Below are 13,653 nucleotides of genomic sequence, written 5' to 3'. Positions count from 1 at the left end.
GGTGTAAGTGTACACTTGATAGCTCACAACATATGCATGTAAAGGAAGATAAAATTGCATTGTATGTATATAACGCAATAAGAAAATCCAGATTTATGTATGTACTGTTTTAAAAAGAAAATTACAAATAGTTTTATTAATGATTACAGTATTAAGAGTTGTTCAATTGTTCTGTAAAACATTTATTTGCATGAACTCTCATATGCCGTTATATTTCACATATGCTTGTGCCCATCCTGCACTCTGTTCTGTCTGTCTACATAAGGCAAGTAACGTTTAGCGAGAGTACACTTATACTCAGATCAAATGGAAACATATATTGAGATCTGCCTGCATTTCAATATGGTCAGAAATATATCCAGGCTTCGTGATCCGTTTTTCAATAGCAGGTTGCCTCTGAAGATCCAAAGATGAATCGGGCCTAATATGTGCTATGTGTGTTCATGACAATTGATGATGATCATTCCTGTTTGACCGATTCATTTGAAAAATCATCCGTTGGATTGGAAAATACATATTTACTGACAAATGATCAGTGTGTTTTTAAATGTTTGTGGTATATGTAGTATTTGTTTGTTTGTGGTTAGACATTCTGATTGTTGTCCTGTGTGTACAACAGCTGGTCACTTATCTGATTTCTTTTAATCAGAAACAGATCAATGCGTGTGTTGCAAGTTCAGTTTAATACCTGATTTTGCCTCTCACCAAAAGTAAACTTTAGACAATATAAAAATATATAGAAGTACCTTCGGTCTCTTATCTAGAGTAGGTTGATTTATAAAGACACACTGATCTGGTACAACCTTGCAAAATTATGCTAGTGCATAATTAAAATGACAAACGTGGTATTTTTTTTAGTTAAGTTGTGAACATTTAGAAGAATGATAAACTGTACAATTTATCAAACTAAGAAAAAGTCTTATCTTCATCGAAAAAAATGGGTGTTTTGGTGCAAATAGAGCTTTATCTGTCTATCAAAGGGTCCTCACTGGTGAAATCAAAAGTCTCAGCTGGAGGAAGCTATTAACCTAGGAGATCATCAGTACAAGTAACGCTGCAATTCTTCTTCTGTTATCGCCATTTCAGGGTGATTTTTTATCATATTTTTTGCATGTTTTTTAAATCTATTCTTAACTTTTTTTTTTTTTATTATTGTTCTGCAAAGCGGGGCTTCTAGTTCAACTGTGCATACATGATGCGGCTAGCCAAGTCACTTATGCGCAGATCATTACGATAGGAGATTTTCTATCTCTGCAAAAGAAAACCAATCCTATCACCATTTATTGCTAAGTAGACCCTTTAGTTATATGTGGCTGTTTTTTTTCGAAGGTTATGCTTATGGCTGCTTAATGTTAGTACTAAAATTCAAGTGAACATTTTGAAGGTCTTCATATACACAAAGGAATAGAAAGAGCAATACCAACAGAATCATTGTTTGCTAGATCTGTGCATCTTATTTTAGTGAGTATGCCACAAGGAGTTTACCGGCTTTATACTTGATCAATACAATATACAGCAATTGAGTAAACATGTCAAGGGCAGTAGGACAATTGAGCATGTCAGTAGTCTGGAGCTGGGGAATAGGAAAGATAATAGAGCAGCAGACTTTAACATGGAGGGTTGATATTTATCTCTCTTCCATGCGCTGTGAATGCCTTGAATTGGTTACACATTATGTCCAACTGAGTGTACAGTTGTTAAAATGCTTTGCACAGAATGAAAGCCACCAAAAGAATTGGCAGCTAAGGGCTTCTGATTGAAAACACAATTTGCTTATACACCTCCCATTCCATATGGGAGTTAATGCTTAAAGATAAAGCTTCACATATAAATATGTATTTCAGTTTTTCAGATACAAGAGTCCGTGTATTTAATGAAAAATCTCTTTCCATCATCTCCAGGACTTAGAAACTAGTTTGTGTACAGCAGACTATTTACAGCCAGAGATGAGAATTTACATAATAATAAACTTTGGGAGCACAGAGCTACTTGTTGCTTGTCTGAGAGAGGCTTTCTGAAAGCAAGTTACAACTTGCCGGCTGCGTGGAACAGGTCCTCAGGGATTCAACCTAACTAGTTCCCAATCACTGTTTCAGATTTTTAAATAATTTGAAGCAAAATGTAGAGCATGCTTGTCATCCAAGCTGATGTTATTTATTATCGCTTTATGTATGCTTTATAAACAAAGCACCGGCCTGGAATTATATTGAGACACAAAACTAAGAATGATAGATTGGAAGGAAAGCACAGTATCCGTATCAATATATAAATCACCAGTATGTTTATGCAGGGAAAAAAGAAAATTTCTGTTAGTTTGTGATTAATATAACATTTGCTCTGATTTATTGTTTTGTGCGGTACATTTTTATTGCCTTGTGCTGGTGTTCAGTAAAGAATTTCAAATTTATCCAAGGACGACCACTCCCTTGTGTCAAGTAATATTCATATTCAACATCCATGCCTAATAACATATCTTTTTTAGTAAGGATTATTAGGCATAGTTGGCTAGCAATCAAACTCAGGGTTGGGGACAGTGATCCTACAGAGAGGTTAAATATGTGCCTTGTATCAATCATCACATATTTATAAAGCTCTGTGTTGATGCATCTGTGTGTAATGTGTTGTTGACTTCCACTTCATAGTTGAAGTTCTGGAAAGTCTATCAGACCACGGGTGGAACATGTCTGGTTAAATAAAATTATTCAAGAGAAAATCTGTAACCCTCACATATCTTCCCTTTCTTAGTGGACTGTAGACACATCAATCTAAATGTGTTACCTACCCTCAGATTTGCAATGAAAGTACGACTGTTATGACCATATGGGGCACTCACCTGGATTCTCTGAGCTCTGGTCCTGCATTGGTATCAAATATATAACTAATGAGCACAGTTGGACCTGAGACTCTTGGAATACTTCCAGGACAGGCATTTTGTTTTCAACCACTTTACCCCTTTGAAACAATATATTTACAAACATCTCTGAGGTGGGGTATGAGCCCCTCAATTTATAATGTGTTATTGGATCTATCTTCGGGAATTCTAACGCAAACATGAGTCTGAGTGGTAGTCTGCCTTTGTCCTTCTGTGTCTGGAGTACTGTAAGCAGGAGATAATGGAAAGAATATCTCATGCATCGATATTGACTTTGATTAAAGAAACGACATATCACATACGAGACATCAAGAGGGGAATTTAACTGCGTTACTCGTGAGAATAACGCAACCCGCGCACTATTACCGTTAGTCCGTAATTTTAACACAAATTTCTGCTCACGGCAAATATTAGCATTGAAATTACCGTACTAACGGTAATAATGCACACTATTACCATAGTGACTGTAATAGAGCGTGGGATGCATTATTTTCACGAGTAACACTGTCATTTGAATTCCCCCCAAAGTGTACTATCGGTGGTAGTATACCCACAATAAACTGAATAAATTATTTCCCATATCTGATCCAGCTTGTTTGAGGAACTGCGGCCCAGGGGAACTTTGATATATGGTGGACCTGACCAAAGATATCCAAAGACTCCTTATCTCTCTGATGGAAGCTTTAATCCTTAAATACCCATGGAGCTTTATTCTCTCTTATTCCCCCCAATAGCCTATCTATACATTCTATAAAATTGGCTTTGCACATACTGCCAGCAGCAATATTAACGATTGCATCCCACTGGAAACAGGTGGATACGGCAATGCACGTTTACAAGATAACAGGATCCAATGTTTGCACCCCAGTTTTCAGATCTTTACATCCATTAAATATATGCATTGTTTCAGCAAAGACTATAATAACTATCTTTTTGTTTTTGGGGATTTTTTTGGCTACAAAAAGAATCAGCTCTTTGAATGAATATGTAAGAACTGGATCTTCTTTATTCAATACAACGTCAGCTGCACCTCCTTTCAAGCGTTCAAAAGTCTCCACACCCATTGCGAATCTCCGACAATATGTAAGTATAGAAAAGTGCTAGACAAAAATAGAGAAGCTGGCAATAGCTCAAGTGTTTTTCATTTAACTAAGAACATGTAAAAATGTACTTACAGGAGAAATACGATATACTAGACTGATTCTCTCCATATTAGTTGATTTGAGTTTGTTACTGATGATGGGGAGCAGTTTAATGCTCACATGCAACTTATATGGTCTTTACCATTTAAGTGCATTTTTACTTGTTCTCTAATAAGCAATAATTGCTTGATCCACTGTTGGTTTCTCTGTTTTTGTGTAGAGCTTTCCTATAGTTACCTATTTAATCCTCGTTCATCCTTATTTTACAAAATAGATTTTCTTAAAGAGGAAGTATCTATTTGGAAGATGTTTTAATTCAAATGCAATATGATGACATGGACAGGAGTAAGATTCATTTTTCTCCAGTATAGATGGTTCCAGCTTATAAGCACTTGAAATTAAAAAAAAAAAAATCATTTTCCCCAACACACATGATATGAAGGATGAATGATGAATGGTGACTTGAGGCTAGACTATTAGTGAATATTTTGAACTTGAAAATTAAAGTTATATAAAATTAATATGGCTTGTGCACTCCAAGTAAGGTTCAAAGACATAGCAATTATCCATGATGAATAATATTTAAAAGACAGATGTAGAGAGAGATTAGTTATTTGTAAGAAACTAGTTATTAGCAAATACAAATTTTAAGGTTCATTGGGCATGGGACTATTTGGAAACATGGTGATACTTTTACTTAAAAAAATGATTTGTTAAAATTAGTGGAAATCTGGAACAAAACGCAAAAATCTTACCTGGTTTGTCGTAATAATCTACCATATGATGCTTTAATTAGGATATACTGTATATCATATAGAACATCCATGAAGTCTTCACGGCTAACAGGCCCTCCATCCATGTGTTTCCAATCAAACTAGAACAGATAAAAACCATGGACGTACTATGAACAATACTGGTGATTGTTAATACATGCAAACCCAGAAACAAATAAATTACCTCTGTCAGCTCAATTTCATGTCTCGTCAGCTGTCCATTTTGAGGATCAGGCATGTGTCTAACAATTATCCTGTGATTTGTGGCAGGACCACCTCTAATAACAATTTGAGGTTCATAAGCAGAAGGTCCAGTTTCTTCTCGGGCTTCAAAGTAAATAGTATATTTCAGTTTTCCTCCATATGCTGTCAGCTTTAAAATAAAAGATAACAGAAAAAGTAACTACAAGATCTGTTGTAGTCTACTTAACACATTTTTCTTTAGTCAAAATAAAGCAGATTGTCGCTGTAATAATAACCCAAATAACCAAAACAAACAATAGCTTAACTTTACTCACCAATGTATCGTAAAAATCAAAGAATACAATAAAATGATGATACAAAAACATTATACTTTAACATATTTCACCCACAGCAGAACAGGAAAAAATAAATCATACGTTAGATGTGATTAATGAAACTGCGAAGCTATGGGGAAAGCACAAACACAGAACAAAATTAAAATATCTATATTCTGAGCAAGTAAAATTATTACAATAAAATAAAACTGATTACATTCTAAATATCGATTTCGTTACTCCCTTAATAACAAAATAGATACTGCCTGCAATCTAAGTTGTTAAATGTAAGGGTATACAGTACAAATCACCTACTTTCCAAATTTTAAATGGCCTTAGAGGATAAACTAAAACATTTTACGAAAAAATTATATTTGGCCATTCAAATATCAGACTATCAAAACTGCACATTTTTGGCAATTTTATGAGTGGTTTGGAAATCATCAAATGTATTGCAGGCCATAAAATCACGTTTTTAAACCACATGATTTGATACCACCATACTGATTTTTTTTTTAAAAAAAAATTGTCAGATATACAAACTGTGTGATTTATTAAACTGTGGTTTGCTAAACTGCAAATCAAAACACCATAAAAAAAGGAAGGCTTTCTAACCATGATTCAGATAGGCGAGATAGTTCAAACCGCATGCAGCTTGTGCTATCTTGCCTGTCGAAACTTCAAAAAATAGATAAATAAAGAGCCAAAAAAACTCCTTAAACTTCTCTAACAGCCCAAGCTATTCAGTATCGGGCCTGGTTATTTAGGGGGGAACCCAAGCAAATGATCAGGCCCCACACCTAGAGACGATCTGCACAATGCTGACTAACACTGCCCATCCCCCACCCCCTGGTACCACTGGCTGGTGGGTCCCAGAGTAATAATGTGAAAATGTAGTGCACACATTTGAGGTACTACAAATGTCAGTATACACTGGCAGTCCATAACGGTTTCTTCATGAAGGCGCTTGAAGTGGCAAAAGTATGCAGTACATGTGTATGCCCAGTAATAAATATAATAAATAGTGTTGCACCATTGATTAATCATAAAATAATAGTGCCCTATTGATCTGCTTAATTTAATAATAGTGTCCCCATTGATATATATAATAATAGTGCCCTTATTGATACAACTAAGAAATGAATAGTGCTACCACTGGTATAACTAATAAATTAATAGTGCCCCATTGATATCAATAATAAAATAATAGTGCCACATTTATATAAATTATTTATATAAATAAATAAATTAATGTTGCCACAGTAAGATTTATACTATTTGAGACCCATAATTAATTCCCAATGTAGTTTCCTTAATAATTATTAACCTAAAATCTACTTTTCTTGACATAATCTATATTTCCTTTTTATTAAAAAAAACAACCAAAACATATCAATGAGACAGACCACAGGAGGCGCTCCCAATGGCAAACGAGTTAATCTCCAATAAACATGCAGCCAGTATATGATTCTTTATTGGTTACTTTATAGATGGTTCAAGGAAAGAAAAAGATTTCAGCATTTATTAGGGAAACTACATTGGAAAAATATAATACAGTATATATAATATATAAATATTGTGGCAAAATCCTCCTAGTGAATTGGGTTCAATGCTTAGTAGCACCGGGGACTGGGTAAAGCTGGAAATTTCCCATCTGGTTTAACCAGGTGGTTTTGGCCAGGGCCATCTTTTCCATTGGGCACGATGGGCAGGTGCCCAGGGGCCCCATGGGCAAGGGGGCCCCATAGGCAGTGCTCCTAATTAGAATAAATAATCGTGCAAAAAAAAAAAAAACCTGCAAAAAAAACCTTCAAGGGTCACTAAGCAAGTACATCTATCTATCTCTATATATCTATATATATACTGTAAGTAAATAGAGCAAGTACAAGTAATAATAATAATAAGTACATCTCTCTCTCTCTCTCTCTCTCTCTCTCTCTCTCTCTATATATATATATATATATATATATATATATATATATATGGGCCCCGGTGCACTGCTTTGCCCGGGGGCCCATAATGTTGTTAAGATGGCCCTGGGTTTGGCCTAAACCGTATGTGGTTTAGGGAATTGAAACAACCACACATTCCATGCAGTTTGAATTTTCAAAGTAAAGACTGTGGTTTTGAGCTGAAAAACACATTTCGATGTGGGGCGGTTTGTAAAGTGCATATCAAATTGCCTTTTATTAAAACTACCGCACAATCTTTTACACAAAAAATCTTACTTAAATAAAATAATTAGGATCCAATTTTTGTGTGTTGAAAGTTAGATAATCAATTAAATAAAAGTTGGTATTTGAAGAAATTAGCTGACGTATTATTTTTGACATTCAAGATAATTTGTCACTTACAAGAACTAAAATGTATTTCAGATACTGCTTTTCTTGTATTATTAGGAGACTGCCTAGAAAGCCATACAGTATAACATTTTATATACAGCATAGCATAGTAGTGAGTATAGAAACTGTGTCATATTTATAAAATGATTTACCTTTCGACCTTGAAACTGCTGTGGTAGGTTCCAATAAAATGGTTCAGAGTGCAGGTCTTGTTTTACTTGATCAATCTGTGCTATGATTTCAGGATGCTGGAAAAATACCCCGTTAGTGGTCCGTTGCTGCAGGGTAAAGTCTGTCAATTCAAGCACTGTCTGATCAGGCTTTAGTGTTTGCTTGACAAAAAATAGCATAAAAAAGTATTTTAGAAAAAAAAAGAAATATATAAAACACACCAAAACATATAATTATCTATCACATACATTAAAATGCCTATTAAATAATACACTTGCACAATTATGCTGTAACCTATAGGGATGACACATTGGTATGGTGGTAGGAATGTTGCCTTGCATTGCATTTGATTCTGTCAGAACACTATCTGGACTTTGCATGTTCTTTCCATGCTTATATGAGTTTAATCTGCATGCTCCAAAAACATAGTGGCAGGTTAATTGGCTTCTCCATAAATTAACCTTGGTGTGTCTATGTTTGTGTGCCTGTGATAGGGAAATTACATTAATAGATCCATTGGGGCCTTGACCAATCTGAATAAAAAAACTATCTATACAGAGCTGCATAATATGTTGTACTTAATAAAGATAATAATAATATAAACAGTATGTATGAACTGAATAACAATCAGGGAAAAGTATTTTAATGTTATGCTTGTAAAGATAGAAATTTATCTTTTGAAATAAGATATGTCTCTCGACACTAGCTATAGCCCTTTCCAGTTTTCTACAAAATAATCTCTACTGGTATAACTCTGCATGCAAAATTGAGAAGACTTAATAGAGATTGTAACTGTTTTCGTGTCAATTTATTGGCCCTAGGGCAGGGACTGATGTGAATGAGTTCTCTGTACAGCGCTGTGGAATCAGTGGCGCTATATAAATAAATGATGATGATGATGATAACATATAAACGATGATGATATAGCATAAAAAAATATAAAAATACAACATATATATCATCATCGTATATAAAACGGAGAAAAAAGATCAGAACACTGTGACCCACTCCTTACTAAAAAAATAAGTATTTTGAATATTTTTTATTATTTTTTATTCATTTGTGTTTGTTTATAAGAAGTTAGGATTTGTACATTTTCATTTGCCTATATGTATTGGTTTGACTTTTAATTGTTCCACTTTGGGATATATCCATGTGGTTACAATCAGCAGCGCTGAATATTCCTATATACATATCTTGATCAATTATTTCCTGGAATATTGTGTGATTCCAATAGAAAGTTTAGCAGCAGCTGATTTTGGAGCAATTTACCCCTTTTACATATTATTTTATATGATAACTTTGTAGTTGCCCTTTTGGTTTTGTCTTCGTCCACTGGAACCAAAAAAGTACAAACCAATGATTGTACTGAGAACAATAATTCCTGACATTTCAATGACCACGCTAACCCTCCACCAGAAAATCATCTAAATAGTGTGACAGACTTCCACTTTGTACATTTCTAAATGCATCAATGTAAGAAGAATGTACTGAACCTTTCAAAGAAATCCCAAGAAATAGCACACTCCATGTGAAATCATCTGTCATATAAATAGCATTTGTCTAGTCAAAACCCATTTATTTAAAAAATGATGGATGCAGTGGAAGGAGCCAGAACGCTGATTCAATATGTGCTGGGTGACATAGAAATCACTGATCTCCATGGTCGCCATGCTTCTTCATTAACATTAGAATCTACTGCATGCTGTATGTTCTTCACATTATATTTTCATTGAAAAATGAAAGGGGAGGTGCCGTGATCATAGAAATCAATTAGCTCTATATCTTTGAGTGTTTTACAAGTGGTAGATATGAGGTCAGTACCACATGACTTCACTATATGTAATGCATATTACACAATCAAGAGGGAACTCGTTCTAGGCATCCAGAGTCAAACAAATGGGCAAAAGGTACAAATGGGCAAAAGGTCTGTCAACTTGGACAGACAACTCCTCATTAGACTTCCTAGTAATGGAAATTATTATTATTATTGTTACCATTTATTTATATAGCGCCCCTAATTCTGCAGTGCTGTACAGAGAACTCATTCACATCAGTCCCTGCCCCATTGGGGCTTACAGTCTAAATTCCCTAACATACACACACACAGACAGAGACAGACACGCAGAATAGGGTCAATTTGTTAGCAGCCAACTAACCTACCAGTATTTTTTGGAGTGTGGGAGGAAACCGAAGCACCTGGAGGAAACCCACGCAAACACGGGGAGAACATATATAACTCCTCACAGATAAGACCATGGTCGGGAATTGAACACATGACCCAAGTGCTGTAAGGCAGAAGTGCTAACCACTTAGCCACCGTGCTGCCCAGGTTTAAAATGCTTCAATGTGAGACCCACTTATATGACCTTCACCAAGTGCCAATAATGTTTTAAATGGCTCTGCAAGCATCACTGAGAGGTAGACAAATAGAGCTCTATAGAATGATTACATATACTTGCATACAAGAGGTTTTCAATTAAAAATAAAAATCCCATCACAAGGTCACTATTCAAAATAGTTTATCTCCCAGGACAATCCCAGTTATATTCCACTGGAAACCATTAACTTGGAGTGCTCATTTAGAATTCTGATCTTGATTTGTACCTCCTGACTCTTCAAAGACACCCAAGAATATTTAGGACTCACTTTTCAATGTGTCCTAAAAACATTCACACTCCTTGATAGTCTTTTGTACACAGTTGCAGCTATCATATATAGTCGTATATAGTCAGTAGTAGCAGATGCTTTGGGGAGCTAATGGAGGAGTTTATCAATACATATGAAAGCATTAAATCCAAAAGAGGTACAATTTGGAAGGCAGTTTTAAACAAATAGTACTAACGGTTTCCCAAATTGACTTAATGCATATTACACTCATAGAAATATTTTATTTAATAAAGGCTCTGTCCAGCTATATGATTAAGAGAGGGGGCCTTCAAGTATGCCTATGATATAGCAGATTGTTACAAACATAAGAGCATGCATCAAGTTATTATGTGAAGAGCATGGTGTTACTATTAAAAAATGATCACTTATTTAGTTACACTTTACTAAGAGCTTGCAATGTGTTCTTATTCAATATATGTTAAAAATGGTCATGGTAAACTGTTTTAAACAGTATAAATATTGCTTTGCACTTCACTACACTGGGTTATGCAGCTTGTTTTAAAGTACTCTTTTCAAATACTGTTCCTGAGTAGCTACAGAGCAAAATAAGTCGTCAAAGGGATATACTGAATGTTTTGTCATGTATTAGCTGCTTAAGCATGTTTTACTAAAATATACCAGCAGGAACCCACATTACTGTATTAATGACTGAACATCTTCCTACTCACCCACATTCGGATCAGTCCATCTGCTTCTGTACACTGGGTAGCCAGGCCAAAGCAGTAGCAGCTGCTGCAACCAAGTGGATTCCCTACATGAAGTCCAAAAGTGCTGGGTTTGCATCTGTCACAATGGACCCCTTCCACATTTATCTGCAAGAGAGACACTCATGTCTAAGTGGCGTTAAACTGATATATTTCATTTGGCTAACAACCTTCATTCTATGTTTCAGAAACTTAAATATGTGAAAAAATATTGTAAAGCTGATATATGGCATCACAAAATTTGTTTCCATAGTACAGATGTCAGCAAAATAATGCACAGTGTAAAGATCCCAAAACACAAAAGATAATTAGGATGGTGCCCAAATAAGTTTTCATGCAACAATTTCATCAAAGCAACTGCCATGTTATTGTTACTACCTTAGGATTACTACAGTTAGTTGTGAAAAGAATACTATGCTCTCCACAAAAGGTTGAAATACCTGTATAATATCTTACAAAGTTACTTGTTCAGGGTTCCTGGTGTAAGAAGCTTGCAGCTACTGTAAACTGCTTTCTCCCACTGACATGGTAATAAAACTTACTGTGCTTTACCTAGTGTAGTACTAGACAGCAGGCCACCATTGCAGTGCCTAAATAAGGCAAACTATCTTGAAAACTGTAAGGTCTCTAGTCATAATCTACATAAACAGTATCAAGTTAAGGTTTTCTCTGTGTTCTTGATCTGAAATCATTGTGTTTGCAAGTTCAGTTTTCTTCACAGTTATTGTTACTATACACATTACAATCTGATTTTAGTGGATCATTTCAATCTGAATATGTGGGCAATTAAGCTACACACACGGAATGTTAAATTCCAGAACAAATTGGATTAGACTAATTTAATGTGATTTCAATGCAATGAAAGTCAGCAGCACATGTTAACATTAGAAGCATACTGATGACGTCACACATGGTCAGTCATCGGCCAACATCATTTTCTGAACTTGTCAAATCCAAATGGCTTTTGAAATTTAGAAACATAGAATTTGACAGCAGATAAGAGCCGCTTGGCCCATCTAGTCTGCCCAATGCTAGTCTAGGATGGAGCCACAGTACACTGAACACTACTTTTGTTCAATTTGGTGGAATTAAATAAATTGATTAACTGAAACCTTGCTGTGTGTGCAACTTAAGGTCTTACTCAGTTATATTTCTTGGGATAACAGGTGAATAAGCTGACTTAGAGAAAAACTAAGCAAACCAATTCATGATAACAACCATATTTTGATTTCCAGCACAGCGAAAATAAACAAGTTATAAAAAAAAGAATTATAGAGATTGCTGCAGCACTATTATTTGAGGACATTATGAAGAAGTAAACAAATATAAATATCTGCTCTATTACTTGTCTAATATAAATTATTACCATTCTATCTATTAAAATGTATGGTTAAACACGAATAAAATAATACAGCTTTTAAGATATTATTACTATTACGGTTACTATTATTACTGCAATCAATTTTCAAAGAAGTAATAATCACAGCATTTTCTAACTTGTCTCCGAGCAATAGAAATTCAGTACTGAAATTTTTGCTGACTTATAGGATGAGATCTCTGGAAAAGTTCCAAATGCCAGTACCTAGGGTGGCACATTTGCAGGGGTGGCTGCTTTGTTTTATTATCTCAACACATTTTGTTTAGTATGCATGCCAGCCTCAAAACACAATAAAAATTAATTTACTGATAGAATATATTTATTTCTTTTATGCAGATGGGACATTGTGCAGGTTGAGGCTGTGAAGTTCAGCAGCAATGAGTCACACTGACCAAAGACTCAGAGGCAGCTCAAACCGGCTAAAGTAACAAGAAAGTTTTTTTGAAATTATACTTAATAAACTATTAACCAGCTAACTTTGTATAGCTAAATACGATTTTAAATAAAAAATATTTGTATAGTGACAGTATACAGTATAATATACTTGTTTATTATAGGAACACAACTTGCATATTAAAAGGCACAAAAACTGAAACAGTATAAAAAGTAAAATTCTGAAAACACACACTATTATATATATATACAACTAAAGCCGCTTTATAGAATTTGCTGAGACTTTTGTTCAAAGCAGTAAGAGCTTTGTACATTCATTGGAACAACATAATCTGCACTGGATGTTTTGTGATTTCCATTAAACATCATGCTCTGAATATAGGCAGCTGCCTTATCACAATGTTACAGAGAGCGATGTGATAGAATCTCTGCAATCAGTGTGACATTGCACTTCAAACCTGGCAAACTCCACTATTCGCTGTTATCCATATACATGTCTCCTCTTACATAACATGCCTTATCGTATTGCAACCATTTCCTTTGCTGCTGAGTCAGGAATGCAATTTGCACTCATTTAAATATTACTAGTAACAATAAAACATTTTATACATCATGGACATCTGTTACCCAGTATAAAAAGTCACAAGTAAGTCAGCTCAGTGTATTAAGGGGATCTTTGAATTTAATACT

At 34.8% G+C, this 13,653-nt stretch overlaps 1 protein-coding gene across 4 annotated transcripts in view; it reads right to left on the bottom strand.

The window, feature by feature from the left end:
- The window catches only part of LAMA2 (laminin subunit alpha 2), a 711,555-nt gene that overhangs the window by 215,391 nt on the left and 482,511 nt on the right, over positions 1-13,653 (bottom strand). For all 4 annotated transcript variants that reach the window (XM_075203053.1, XM_075203052.1, XM_075203054.1 and 1 more), the window contains 4 exons: positions 11,157-11,300; positions 7,800-7,979; positions 4,972-5,160; positions 4,770-4,888 (listed from right to left, as the gene is read on the bottom strand). In XM_075203053.1, the coding sequence (XP_075059154.1) occupies positions 4,770-4,888; positions 4,972-5,160; positions 7,800-7,979; positions 11,157-11,300 (632 nt within the window). The remainder of the gene's footprint in view (positions 1-4,769; positions 4,889-4,971; positions 5,161-7,799; positions 7,980-11,156; positions 11,301-13,653) is intronic.

Source organism: Mixophyes fleayi, chromosome 3 (assembly GCF_038048845.1).
Source record: "Mixophyes fleayi isolate aMixFle1 chromosome 3, aMixFle1.hap1, whole genome shotgun sequence".
NCBI classification, from domain to species: Eukaryota; Metazoa; Chordata; class Amphibia; order Anura; family Limnodynastidae; genus Mixophyes; species Mixophyes fleayi.
Note: the sequence above shows the minus strand (reverse complement) of the source record. Positions and strands in the feature narration are given on the sequence as shown.